Genomic DNA, 14,394 nt, shown 5'->3' on the forward strand with positions numbered 1-14,394 from the left:
ATTGATACATTACATTACAACATTGTATTACACTCTCTAAGTTCTTGGGAAGAACTCAATGTATATGAAAGCCAACACCAGCTAAAGAACTGGCAGACGTGACTTCACATTGTTGTGAATAGTTAACAATAATATAGATGTGTTAAATTTATAAACTGCTGCTGCACCCAATGCTAACAGTAAATAAATCACTTGTTTTATTCATGAGGGGAAATCACATAAATTTATTTTACATTTTAAAGCGTCATGGCACCACAAACTTTGAAAAGCCATGAATTCATATAATGGCAGCAAGGTTTATAAGATCAACAACCTAGACCGTTTAATATTATGTGATACAGTTGTGAAAAATTTTGCTTTTAAGGAATCTTTTCACCTGGATATAACAAACACTGCATTAATTGAAATATTTTATCAATACATTTTAACATTCCATACGCCCTTTTTTAAAAAAGTTTTAGAACATTTGTGGAACAAAGGAAATGCAATTTAAAGCTTTTTCTTCCTTTTTTCTTCCTTTACCAAGCAACTTTTGAAAACTAATTACAACTTTAGCAGAATAAGTAGACTACTTTTAGCCCCTTAATTAATTAATTTGGAGGTTACATCCTGCCATTCTCTTTATTCCAACAGTTCAATGCAGTCTGGTATTTGAAGAAAAGTACACTTTATACTGTAAAGTTTGCAAATATTTCAATCTTAGCATTGGCTTGCTTTTTGTATTCAGACAGCATTCTAAATAGCGGCCTTAATTTTAGCATAACAACTGCCTTTATTGTACATGCATATTTATATTTTAATCCTCAAAAATCACTCCTGTATACAAAGTCTGAGTTATACGTTTGCCCCAAATTACAGTGTTCCACTTATTCAATTATTCAGGATGCATAGCACTTCATTTTTTAAAGATCAGAATAAAATATTTTATTTCTGATTAGCAAACAGAAGTAATTAATTTCATTCCAGAAATTAAATACAGTGCCAAATCTATCTGCCTGATCATCTGTAAACAAATACAGGTATGTCATTTAATGAGAAAGAAAGATTTTAGATTTGCACATTGCTCTCAGCTTACTTACACAGAAGCTCTATTGACTTCAGAGACTCTGGTGGGTGAGTTTAGGCTAACAGCCTAAATAGAGTTAATGTGTTACTTTAAGTATATAGAATTCCGACAAATATTCTGATTCCTAAACACAAGGGCTTAATTTTCAGCCAAGACTATCATATACTGATTTGCAAATAAGCTTTATTAAGCCCAATAGGGTATAATTCCACATGAACACGCTTCAAACTAAAACTATGTTTAGTCCTGCCATGTTAATAATAAATGTAGCATTTCTGCTCAGATCAGTATTTTGCAGTAATAATAGTAGCCTGGCGCACAGAGTATAAGCCTAACTAGTGTCAAGGTTCCAACAGACAGAGACAAATAAAGCAGAGCTCCAAGGCTTGGAAATTCCTCAAAGAACATGTTTATTAGTTACAAAGTATCGTCACGTCAAAAGTGAAACCAAGTCTGAAGACACACGTAACAATTCTCCAATACCAAGTTAAGAAATCCCACCTCTAAAGCTATGCAAGCAACTATGTTCCCCGTTGGCGGGCTTTTCACGAAACGCCCAGCCTGCAGTCTCGGGAGCAGACGGTGACCTTGGTTCCCACAGGACAAAAGATTATTTTGACTAGCGAAGCACCTGGAAATCCCCCCTCCCACCTTTCAATGTTTCAACCGAAAATGAATAAGGAAGATGGCCACAGCCATACTCATTTTTAAAGTTGACAACCAGCTTGCTAGAACAATAAAACTTTAAAAGGATCTTACAATCTTTTAATAAGATAAAATTCAGCATGAATAAATGACAGATGCTCCTTGATGTACAATTACAATCAGGATTGGAACTTCCACTGCTAAGCAAGATAGTTGTTAAGTAAATTCTTCCCAATTTTGTGAACCTGATTGCCATGGTCATTAACTGAAGCACGTGGTCATTGACTTTGTTTGTCGGAAACCTCCTGGAATTACAGTCACATGACCCTGGGACATTGCAACCATCACAAATCCTTGGCATTCACTAAAGGCCTAAATTTTGATCATGTGACCACAAGGATGCTGCAACAGTCCTAAGTGCAAGTACCGATTTTAAGTCACTTTTTGAAATCATAACTTAAAATGGTCATTAAATGAATGGTTGTAAGTCAAGGACTACCCGTATTTATGTTGTAAACTTTTTTAACACTTCGAAGGAAGCACTAGTAAGATATTGTATATACAGTAACTAATATTGTATATACAGTATATTGTATATACAGTAACTAGTAAGAGCTGCGTAAATGACAACAATAAAATATTCAAACTTTCCTACCCGTACTCCAAGCACTGAGATTGGTGAGCTCCAGATAAATTAAAACGTGGATAGAAGAAAGGTACTTATCCCAAGTTAAGACACCATATAGAAAGTGGATGAGTTCTCCCTTTTCATTATAGTATGAAAAATAAATTGATTTTCCATTGTTTCCCTCTCTCAACTTCTCTATTAGTGTGGCATCTCTGACTGATACATAAACACTGCCATAACCTGCTTGGCCAACACAGTAACTTGGCAGGTTTTCTAGATTGCTTTTTGTGTTTATTCTCCCATTTGTAGTTCTATTTGTCTATTTTTTTCCAGTCCTTTCACACTTTTTAAGATTGTTACCTTGCCCAGTGTGGGATCCTTCACTCCTGCTTCTTTCTTACTCAAATCTCATTACCATCTGACACACGCACACAGAGTGGGATTGACTGAGATTCATTTCATCCTGTTAAGATCTTATATAACCTGTAATAAAGCTAGGCTTTACAATAACTCCAAAAATTAGCATATTGATTCCTATCATAATATTTAATTAATGTATTGGTATATTGGGGATGATATTTCTTCCACTAAAACACTCAATTTTTCAATTTTTCAAAATGAAAAAGGTCTTCTGCAGTCACGACATAAGCCTAAGACTGAAAATCAGGCTTGTCAGATGCTATATTTTTTCTATCCTGCTCTATGGAGTAGAGAGTTGGTCTCTGACAGAGGCCACCTGAAGAGACTAGAAGCATTTGAAATGTGGATTTACAGGCGGCTGTTACTTATAAGCTGGGTTGAAAGATCAGAAATGAGGAGGTGATAAGCCGCCTGGGAAAGCCAAGGAAAATCATCAAAACAATTAAAAAACGAAAATTAGAATATTTCGGACATGTGATGCGACACCCAGAAAAATACAGCATACTCCATTTAATCCTCCAGGGAAAGATTGAAGGCAAACGAGGTCCAGGCAGAAGAAGAACATCGTGGCTTCAAAATCTAAGGGACTAGTTTGGACAAAACTCAGCAGCACTTTTTTGTGCGGCTGCGGATAAAAACAGGATCGCAAACATGATCGCCAACGTCCGATAACGGATATGGCACAAGAAGAAGAAAACACTTAATATCCCGTTTTAATTGAAAACCAGCTTCTTCAGCTGTAAAAAAAAAAATCCTTAAACATTGAAATGGAAGAAGGAGGAACTGACCAGAGAGAGCCAACTTGCACATAAAATACTAATCACAAATAATAGCTACCATAAAACTATTACATATTAGTTTTATGCTCGTTTTAAAACAATATTAATATTGTAGTTAATTTAACACGCATGTTAATTTTGTTCTAATTAGCTGGTAGAAAAAAAACAAATAAGGGCATTGTTCAAACTCCTTTTTATAACTAGAAATCTGCAATACATTTGTTTTAAAACTGTTTATGGAAGATTTCAGAAACTATTATTTGAAACTAATTAAATGACGTATAGTTAAAAAGCCATTAGGTATACTCTAGCTATTAATTTGTGGGCTAAACAGTTCAAACATTCATTGGTTCATTAAGGACAACTCAGCTGTAATTTGTAAAGTGAAACCCAAACTGTGTGAGACAAGGTTGGACAATTACATCAGCTGAGAAATTTACTCGTAAATTGCTCTTTAAAAAGGGACAATTTCATGAAAGCATGGCATCCTTCTATATTGAATGCATATATGGGATTTGTATCAAATCAGTCTTGGGTTTATCAATGAGAATGGAGGAATGTCAAGCCCACAAACCAGAAAATATTTTGTGTACAACAAAACACACTGCAATTGGATATCCAACCAGGCCAGCTGAATTGAAACCTGAAACATTTGGTTTGAGAAAAATCTGGTGGAGTCTCATCCTTTTTGCTCCTTCACCTCGGCACACACTATGCCCCAGCTTGCCCACCATGCTGCAGCAAATCCTTTTCTTGAAGATGTAGTTGCTGCACCTGGATTCAGGTATGTTGAATATCTGAGTGATCTACTCCACAGCTTCTTTCACTCCCTGCACCTGCCACCGCTCCTCCCAAACAACCATCTACTGCAGGGGTGTCAAACTGCCGGCCCCTGGGCCAGACACGTCATGCGGAAGCCGTACCCACTCCATTGCTGGCAATGGCGAAACTGTCCCGATACGTTGCACGACGTCACGTGACGTCACGAGTTTGACATGTCTGATCTACTGTATCCCCATATTCCCAGCACCTCCCTTCCCAACAGACACTGCTGCCCTACCTGAAGAGTCCACCCATCTGTTTCCCAACCTTAGCAGTGTCTTCCTTTCTTCCACTAAACTGGTGCTGCTACCTCCACACACCATTACATATGGCTTGTATTTTGCCCTAGTCTTCCACTTCAGAATCTTACTCTCTGGAATGCATGTGTTTCAGTTCTGTGCCCAGATGAACACACAGTGCAATTATGAAGTACCCAGCAATGCTGACTGTATGCATAAAACGGTCCAAGCACTGAACATTTTTCACTATTAGAACAATGTCAATATATTTTCTGAATATCTTTAATAAAAAAAAAACTATTATCCCAAACCCATTAATATTTGCTTTTCAAACATCAATTGCATTCACCCCACCAACGTTCCATCGTTACATTTCTTTTTCTTATAAGTGTTTTACTATCTCTTTGGATGCAAAATTGCTGGGGGGGGGGGGGAAGCAGCAAGGAGCTGGTTACAATTCCTAAAGGAAATAAAGGGGCCACAGTGCAAAATGTATCAAGTATCTCTCCTCTGCAATTCAACTCCCCGTTTTTATTTCTGAACAGAACTGGAATTTTCTAAAACCAATGCATACGGGTAATCCTCTTTTAATGGCCACTCATTCTTCTTCTTTTTCTTGTGCCATGTCTGTTATTGGGTGTTGGCAATCATATTGGCGATCCTGTTTTTATCAGCAGCCGCACGAAAAAGTGCTGCTGAGTTTTGTCCAAACCAGTCCCTTAGATTTTGAAGCCACGATGTTCTTCTTCTGCCTGGACCTCATTTACCTTCAATCTTTCCCTGGAGGATTAAATAGAGTATGCCGTATTTTTCTGGGTGTTGCATCACATGTCCGAAATATTCTAACTTTGTTTTTTTTAATTGTTTTGATGATTTCCCTTGGCTTTCCCAGGCGGCTTATCACCTCCTCATTTCTGATCTTGTCAACCCAGATTATACGTAACAGCCGCCTGTAAATCCACATTTCAAATGCTTCTAGTCTCTTCAGGTGGCCTTCTGTCAGAGACCAACTCTCTACTCCATAGAGCAGGATAGGAAAAATATAACATCTGACAAGCCTCATTTTCAGTCTTAGGCTTATGTCGTGACTGCAGAAGACCTTTTTCATTTTGAAGAATGCTGTTAGAGCTTTCTCTATCCTTGTCTTTACTTCGGTGGTCATGTCCCAGCTTTCGTGTAAATTAGAACCAAGATGCATGATTCTTTCAACTTTTTCTAATGGTATTCCTTCCGAATTTATTGGTGGTAAATTAATGGGTTGTTTGCTGACGACCATGATCTTGGTTTTTGAGGTGTTAAGCTTCAAGCCGTATTTTTCAGATATTTCTGTGTCGATGAGGAGCTGAAGGTCTTCATGCTTTCTGGCAAGCAGAACTGTATCGTCAGCATATCTTAAATTGTTGATCCAAACACCGTTTACTTTGATGTCAGCATCGATGTTCTCCAGTGCCTCGTTGAAGATTGACTCAGAGTATTCAGCAACCTTCAAAGTTACTATGGTGCTAAATGAGGGGCACTTATGACTGGTCTTTGAAGTTCCAGATATCCTAGTACCCTGTGGACACATGATTGTGATTCCAGTACTTGGCAACTGGCTCACACTTACAAAGGTTTTGGCATCTCACAGTCACATAATTGCCATTTGTACTCCTCACTGACAGCTTCCTACAAGCAAAGTCAAGAGGGAAACTGGCAAGGAAAATCACAAGTATTAGTACCGCTTTATAAAACCCTAGGAAGACCACACCTGGAATACTGCAATCAATTTTGGTCACCATACTACAAAAAAGATGTTGAGACCTTGGAAAAAATTCAGAGAAGAGCAACTAAGATGATCCAAGGCCTGGAGACTAAAATATATGAAGAATGGCTGCAGGAATTGGGTTTGGCTAGTCTAAAGAAAAGAAGAAATAGGGGTGACATGATAGCAGTATTCCAGTATTTGAGGGGCTGCCACCAAGAAGAGGATGTCAAATTATTCTCCAAAGCACCAGAAGGCAGGACAAGAAACAATGGTTGGAAACTGATCACAAAGAGAGAAGCAACCTGGAATTAAGGAGAAACTTCTAACAGTGAGAACAATTAATCAGTGGAACAGCTTGCTTCCAGAAGTTGTGGGTGCTTCATCACTGGAGATTTTTAAGAAGAGCCTGGACAGCTGTTTGTCTGAAATGGTAAAGGGTCTCCTGCTCAAGCAGGGGGCTGGACTAGAAGACCTCCATGGTCCATTCCAGCTTCTATTTTATTCTATTCCATTCCATTCCACTCCACTCCACTCCACCCTATTAATTTATTAAGTCATTTCAGTAGGTTGCTTACCAAATGCCCACCTGACAGCAGCTACCCTTAGCCCTGCCACGTTCATCTTATGCCTTGCTAGTCATCCAGGGAACCTCCTCCTGCCTGGCAGTAGCCACTTACCACCCTGTTTGCAAACCACCTGAGACTCGCTTAATGACCTGCCATCCTAGCTTAACAATGGCAACTGACCCGGGACTGCCAGGATTTCCACCACTAAGCAATGCAGTCATATGGCATCACGCTGTATAACCATATCAATTAGTGATGGAAATTCTGGTGCCAATTACCATTCTATACTGAGAATTACCTCTAGTCCTGGGGTCATGTACGACCTTCCCAGCCAGCTTCTAGCAAACAAAGTCAATGGGAAAAGCCAGACTTGCTTAAAGACTGCAAGATTCACTGAACAACTGATCATTCACTTAATGATCATGGCAAAAAGATCATAAAATTGGTCATGACTCACTTAACAACCACCTTGCTTAACGACAGAAATTCTGGTCTCAATTGTGGTCATAAGTCAAGGACTATCTGTATATAATTTATGCTAAAATATTCCCTGCAATAGAACTAAATTGAGGCCCTAGATCAGACATATCAAACTCAAGGCCCACGGGCCAGATCAGGCCCATGATGTGTTTAGAAGTGGCCCACAAGTAGACTAGTAGGAGGCATGATTGGCAGCTCAGATGTGGATAAAACTCTCCAAACTTGGAATGGTGTTGTGTGGTGCGTGAGTGCGCACAGCAAGCCGAAGGAGATGTTCTTCTCCCAATCCCAGACATCTGAGCATTGGCGTTTCCCTGTCCGGTGCCCCCTCCTGGCAAAGCAGGAGGCAGAGGGAGACACTGCTGCCCATGGAAGCACGAACTCAAACTTCTGTCTTGACAGACTTCTGGAGAACAAGAAGCAGAGGCAGGGGAGCAGTGCTCTCTGGTCTTGCACGAGGGAGGCTGGCCCTTCTCAAAATGGATTCCTTTCGAGAGGGATGCTGGCTTGTTGGGGCAGCCTTCCCTCAGGCAGCTCCCCACCACCCCTCCTTCTCTCCAGAGATCTTTGTAATTCAAACATGCATGCACACACCATTCCAAGCTTGGAGACTTTTATCCACATCTGAGTTGGCAAGCTGCCAATCATGCCTGGGCTTGGGGAGGAGAACCTCTCCTTCCTCTGTGGATAAAAGTCCCCAAACTTGGAATGCGGTGTGTGTGTGTGTGTGTGTCTGTGTACACATGCGCACACGCTTGGCTGCCGGCAGTTTGGGGAGAGTTATGGGGCACCGAGTTGTCACCACATTGAACTAGCCGGTGCGACTTGTTCCGTGCCAATCTAGCTGTCCCAAGCCAGTGGAGCTGGGCCGGCTGCATCTACCCAGCCACACCTACTGGCCATACTGAGTCAGCCACACCGAGTGAGCGGCGTCGAGCTGGCCATGTTGAGCTGGCCATGCCCACCCAGCCACGCCTGCCTAGTCGCCCACCTATCAACCACGCCCACCTGGCCCTTTGAAGGCAACCATAATGCTGATGCGGCCCTCAATGAAATTGAGTTTGACACCCCTGCCCTAGTTTTTTAAAAAGCAGATTTAAAACAGTGCAGCTGTTAAGACATTTTTGTTTAATCTTTTATTTTTCATTCTACCGCTAAAGCATAATGCTTCCCAATTTAAAAGTACTAATCATTTCATTATATGAATAATGTTCTACTGAAGTATTATTTCTTTAAATCTGCAGCTGAAAAAACAGGTTGGTATTTTTCAAGCATTTTTATTTTGTTTTTGTTTTAATTAAAAATCCATGGTTTTCTTCTGGCAGCTTAAAACAAGATTATGTTCAACACACCTACATACTGTGTTTTTGTTTTGTCACAACTGGTATTCAAAACCTCAAACAGGCCAACTTATACTTGACAGTTGCCATGTACCTTGTATTCACTGGTACCTAGTTTAGAGAGAAAACACTACGTATAAAGCATGTTGTATCAGAAAAGAGTTAAAGAGGAAAAAGCTTTTGCCAGTGAAACTGAAATTGTAGAGAGAAGAGGTCAATAGTTAAAAACCATGTAGGCTGTTAGCAATACAACAGCAGAAGGTAGCAAGTTGATGGTGGGGCTAAAGCTGATGATATTTCATCAAAGGTTAAAAATCAAAGCATACCAACTGTGAGCAGCACAAGAAAATAAGGGGAAAATTTCTTGCTGTGGAGCTTTCAATCTTCAGGATCTACTAGCTGATTTAAAACAGAGATGGGCAATCCCAAAGCCCACAGCCTGGTTGCAGTTTTCAATGGCAGATCTTCCTCTAAATCAGTGGTTCTCAACCTGTGGGTCGGGACCCCATTTGGGGTCGATCGACCATTTCACGGGGGTCGCCAAGCAAGGCTGTCCGCCATTTTTTTTGTCCGCCATTTTTTTTGTCTGTCATTTTTTCCCCTTTTCCGGCGGGTGCCTTACCTCCCTTGGGCTGGGCCAGCTGGTGGTCGGCCTGCTGCCGCTTGCCAGCTACGCCTCGGCCGGCGCAGGGGGCGGAACCACGCATGCGCGGCGCTCCCGGGCAGGGAAAGTCCTCGACTTACGACTGGTTGGGTAGTCCTAGACTTACGACCGGTTTAGTCCTCGACTTACGACCGGTTTAGTCCTCGACTTACGACCGGTTTAGTCCTCGACTTACGACCGATTGGGGTCGCGGCATTAAAAAGGTTGAGAACCACTGCTCTAAATCTATGCTATGAATGCTACAGAGAGACTAGCAATCTAGAAAACTGGGAGGAGAGCAGATAACTCTATTTCTCTCCTATTCTTCTCTCATGGAAAAAAGCATGCCTTGGACTACCAGGGCTGTTGGCATAGTTCATTTATTTATTTAATTTTTATATGCCTTAACTCAAGGCAGCAAACATATCTAATCTTCTTCCTCCTCCTATTTTTCCCATAACAACAACCTTGCGAAGTGGGTTGAGCTGAAGGAGAGCTTTCCAGCAAGCTTTCATATCTAAGATGTGCATAGAACTCACCGTCTCCCAATTTCTAACTTGATGCATTATCCACTCAACCAAACTGGCTAGTTAGAATATTTGGAGGAGGGAAGCATATGCAATGTTGAGCAGGACTCCCAAATTGGGAGTGAGTGATGGACAGAGCATGGAGAGGATAGGAAGCGAAGGATCCAGAGAAAAGGGCATTTGGCAGGCAATCCAGACTTAGAAATAAAAGCTGGAGCAGAGAGCAAATTGACCTGTAGAGGCTCCCTCGACATTTCTTTTGCAGCATGCTCCTCTTCCGATGCCAGGAACAAGAATGCTACAAGGAAGTTACTGTCTTGCAGATGGTGTAAAATGCACTAAGCTCTTATTCAGATTATTTATTACTATCTTACTTCTCCCTCCCTGCTTAAGCATCAGAAGACTACTGCTCTGATCAAGAAGCTTAATCTACATTTATCTACTGATATGCCATGGTTGCACCAACAGCCTCTGGTTTTGTATAGCACCAGCTTCCACAGCTCAGGTTTTGGGAATGTGAATTATGCCCCTTCATGTGTCATTCCCTACAACAAACCAGCTCTGCATGTACAAATCATCATTCTAGGAAGAATCCTGGAAAAAGCAGATATCATTCAACGAAATCGCAAACAACTCCAAAAGATTGGATGCAGTCTACAGCAAACTCTAAAATGTTGTTACCAAATTTTAATTTTATGTATAAAATAGAAGATTATTAATCTGATTTACAATTAATTAAAATATTAAATACCGGAAAATAATGGTGCCAGCATTGCCCTGGAGGTGTGGCTGTCCCCCACCCTGTTGCATTTCCAAAAAGCCCTCAAAACCTGGTTTTGTCAATGGGCCTAGTAATCACGAATGAGATGGAGCTGTTCAAGTGGCTGATTTGATTGCGTTGTTGCTGTCATTGGGGGGGGGATTTTTTTTTATGAGGTTTCATTATGCATTAGATTTTTTAAATGTTGATCCAGAGTCACCTATGTGTGAGCTGGGTGGCTATATAAATTTGTTTAATAAATACATTTTATTTAAAGCCAACAGATAATTATACTTACTGTGCCTTGACTCCACCCACTATTTTTTCCCAGTGTGGCCTTCCACCCAGTAAAAGTTGCTTTACAAGGTAATAATAAAGATTACTGATCCTATGCACTTTGAACATCTAAAAAAAGCCAACCTAATACAATGTTTGTGATATATCAACCGGTCTTCAAAACGCAGAGGTAACCTTCATCTGGAAGTTTTCAAACAAAGGCTAGATTTTAATAACAAGAACTATTTATTCAACTTGAATGCCACCCAATTGTTAACAAATGGGCAGTTATAACAATCAAATAAATAACAATAAATTGAGTAAAACATAAAATATATTCTAAGAATTTCCATAGGAACTAGAACTGTATACCAAAGCAAGTAGATTTGTGATGTCTCCGTTCTCTGCTGACACAGCAAATCAGCTGATGTGAACAGAAACAGCAGGCAGGCTCCTGAGAGAAGTGGTCCACTTCCTCTAATGTAGTACTATGCACTATTGCTGGTTCTCTTTCCCCCTTATATTCACAAGGATCCATCATGGTCAAATCTAGGCAGGCACAGAAGCAGCAATTCGAACAAGCAGCATCTGTGGGCTTTCACACACAACTTCGACCTCCATTTGCAATGGGGCCAACTACTTGCTTTGCCTCCATTACTTGGGCCTGGAAGCATCACCTCCTCTATTCACGTAGATCAGTGTTTCTCAACCTTGACAATTTTAAGGCATGTGGACTTCAACTCCCAGAATTCCACAGCCAGCAATGCTGGCTGTGGAATTCTGGGAGTTGAAGTCCACATGCCTTAAAATTGTCAAGGTTGAGAAACACTGACGTAGATCCTCCCCTTCAGCCAATGTAACCAGAGGATTGAACTAATAAATATTAACCAGTCCTAACCAAGCAATTGTCTATGGAAACTGTTAATACTGACTACATGTAGTCCTCATTTATCAATCACTTGTTCAATGACCATTCAAAGTTATGACAGTACTGAAAAAGGAAACTTGTAACCAACCCTCAAAGTTGTAGCTGTCACAGCATTCCCAGGATCCACGTGATTGTGATTCAGTGCTGGGCAAGTGGTGTGCCTTTACAAGAGGTGCAGTATCCTGTGGTCATGTGATCACCGTTTGCAACCTGCATGGCCAGCTTCCCACAATTCAAGTTAATGGGTGACCCTGCAAGTCGTGGTTATGTGACATCCTGCTTAATGACCCACAGTATTAATGCAATCAGAACTGACAAGCTGATGTGAGTCGGGTGTAGTCATATGACTTTTCACTTTATGACCATGCTACTTAGCAACAGAGTTGCTGGTCCCAATTATGGTTAGCAATTACATTAGGACTACTTGTATTCTTGTAACTTTCTCAGTTGGGTAAAGAAACAAGTGGAGAGGAGGCAATTGCTCTTTGGCCTACCTTCAATGATCAGCTAAGCTTGTTCAGGGGGAAATCAGAGGGAGATCTTCAAGCTCTTCAATAACCAGTTTTCACCTTGTAGCAAAAACTGCACCCATTTTCAGTCACCTCCACCAAGGATAGAGGCCTTGCCTCCTTGAAAAGCAGCAACAGGTTTGGAAGACCAAAAGTATATAACATATACCATGAAGTAGGGGGAGAGCCAGTCTGATATAGCAGTTAAAGCAGCGGTTCTCAACCTATGGGTCGCGACCCCATTTGGGGTCGATCGACCATTTCACGGGGGTCGCCAAGCAAGGCTGTCCGCCATTTTTTTTCCTCTTTTCCGGCGGGTGCCTTACCTCCCTTGAGCTGGGCCAGCTGGTGGTCGGCCTGCTCCGTCTCTGCCGCTTGCCAGCTACACCTCGGCCGGCACAGGGGGCGGAACCACGCATGCGCAGCACTCCCGGGCAGGGAAAGTCCTCGACTTACGACCGGTTTAGTCCTCGACTTACGACCGGTTGGGGGTCGCGGCATTAAAAAGGTTGAGAACCACTGAGTTAAAGCATCAGGCTATAAACCTGAAGACCAGGACTCTAGTCTCAAGTTTCTTCATGAAGCCAGCTGATTGACCTTTGGTCAGTCACTCTATCTCAGCTCTGGGAAGCAAACAAAAAACACTTCTAAAATTTTGCCAAGAAAGCTGCAGGGACTAGCTCATGACTTGCCAGGAGGGAGAGGGGGAGGGAGGAAGGAAAGAAACCACTGGAATTGTTGAGATTTACACCTGAGTAAGTAAGGGAAGTATGGATTCCCTGCAATCCAGATTGCACTGTAATTCTTGGAGTTGCTTCCCTGGCAAAAATGCATTGCAAGAGCTTTCCCATCGTCTTTCTTGACCCTTTTAATTTTTATTGGGAAAGTACTAGTCCGTTGGGTTAAGGAGAAGGCTGCTTGGTTCCTTGAATCTTTAGCCCCGGCCAAAAAAAACACCTGTCCCTACGTATCTTGGGAAGAAGTGAAGAGGTTTGAGACGGGTCCACGTATTGAGTTCTTGAGAATTAACTGAGAGACCAAAGAAACACCAAATACCCTGGGGACCTTAACCCCGAGCAGCCTCAGAAGTTGACGGGCGCTGGGAGGCAGCCCAGGACGGATCGGGCTGCACCCCCCGACACTTCTCCCCAGGAGGACGCAGACCGCTAAGAGGCCGAAGCCTGGCCGCGAGGGGCGGGCGCACTCACCGCGTTGCGCCTCCTGAGCAGGGTGGCTCTGAGCAAAGGCAAATCTCGGATTACGACCCCAGCCTGGCTCGCCATGGGAGACGCCATCTTCAGCCACGCGAGTAAACCGGGGAGGAGCTTCCGCCCGAGCAGGGGCGGCTCCAAGGCTGGATGAGGCCGGCGGCCGGGCGGAGAATTGCGCCGAAGCGGTTGGGTTGCAGGAGGCTGCAGCACCCGCAAGAAGGACGATTCTCCCGTGGAGGCCGAGTTAAGAGGGCAGTTGGAAGGAAAATAAAAGCCTCTAAGTCCGGATGCGGAAGCGTGTTGTAGGGAATGCACGCATCTACTCTTCCCCGCGCAGCATACACGCTAAAGCCCGCTCTCACCTTCTCTCTTGCTCGCTTTAGGATCCCCAGTCGCATCTAAACTCTTTTTTTAAATTCTCCAAGCGGCCCATTGGACGCGTCGGAGCAAGAATCGGGCAGAAATGAAATGGAAAGTGGTCCACGGAGACCGCCCGGGCCGGGATCGGCAGTATACGCGTGCTTCACATGTTCTCTTCGAAAAGTATGGATCCGTGTGTGATATTGCGAAGTCAGCGGCGCCGTCGTGGTGGTAGGGACTCTTTTAAGTAAAATGCCCGCCGAAAAATTCATACGATACCTATCTGAAACTTTTTTTTCCCCCTCGCTCTGGCTCTTTTCCCTCATTTCTTGGAAAAAGGAAACCCTGCTAGGAAGACAGCAAAATTGGGAAGGGGAGTGATTCGGGAAAGAATGTTTAATTATTCTAGTTACCAAATGTATGGTCCCATCCATATCGTGTGTTTGTTAAT

At 42.3% G+C, this 14,394-nt stretch overlaps 1 protein-coding gene across 1 annotated transcript in view; it reads right to left on the reverse strand.

The window, feature by feature from the left end:
* LOC107294479 (succinate--CoA ligase [GDP-forming] subunit beta, mitochondrial) overlaps positions 1-13,686 on the reverse strand; it is a gene marked incomplete at its 3' end in the record, with an annotated part of 112,348 nt that extends 98,662 nt beyond the window's left edge. Inside the window, exon 1 of the mRNA XM_015823715.1 lies at positions 13,581-13,686. Coding sequence (XP_015679201.1) covers positions 13,581-13,667 — 87 coding nt within the window. The remainder of the gene's footprint in view (positions 1-13,580) is intronic.
* Positions 13,687-14,394: the final 708 nt, after the last annotated feature.

The sequence above is a fragment of the Protobothrops mucrosquamatus genome, unplaced genomic scaffold (genome assembly GCF_001527695.2).
Source record: "Protobothrops mucrosquamatus isolate PMUCROS unplaced genomic scaffold, P.Mucros_1.0 scaffold_179, whole genome shotgun sequence".
NCBI classification, from domain to species: Eukaryota; Metazoa; Chordata; class Lepidosauria; order Squamata; family Viperidae; genus Protobothrops; species Protobothrops mucrosquamatus.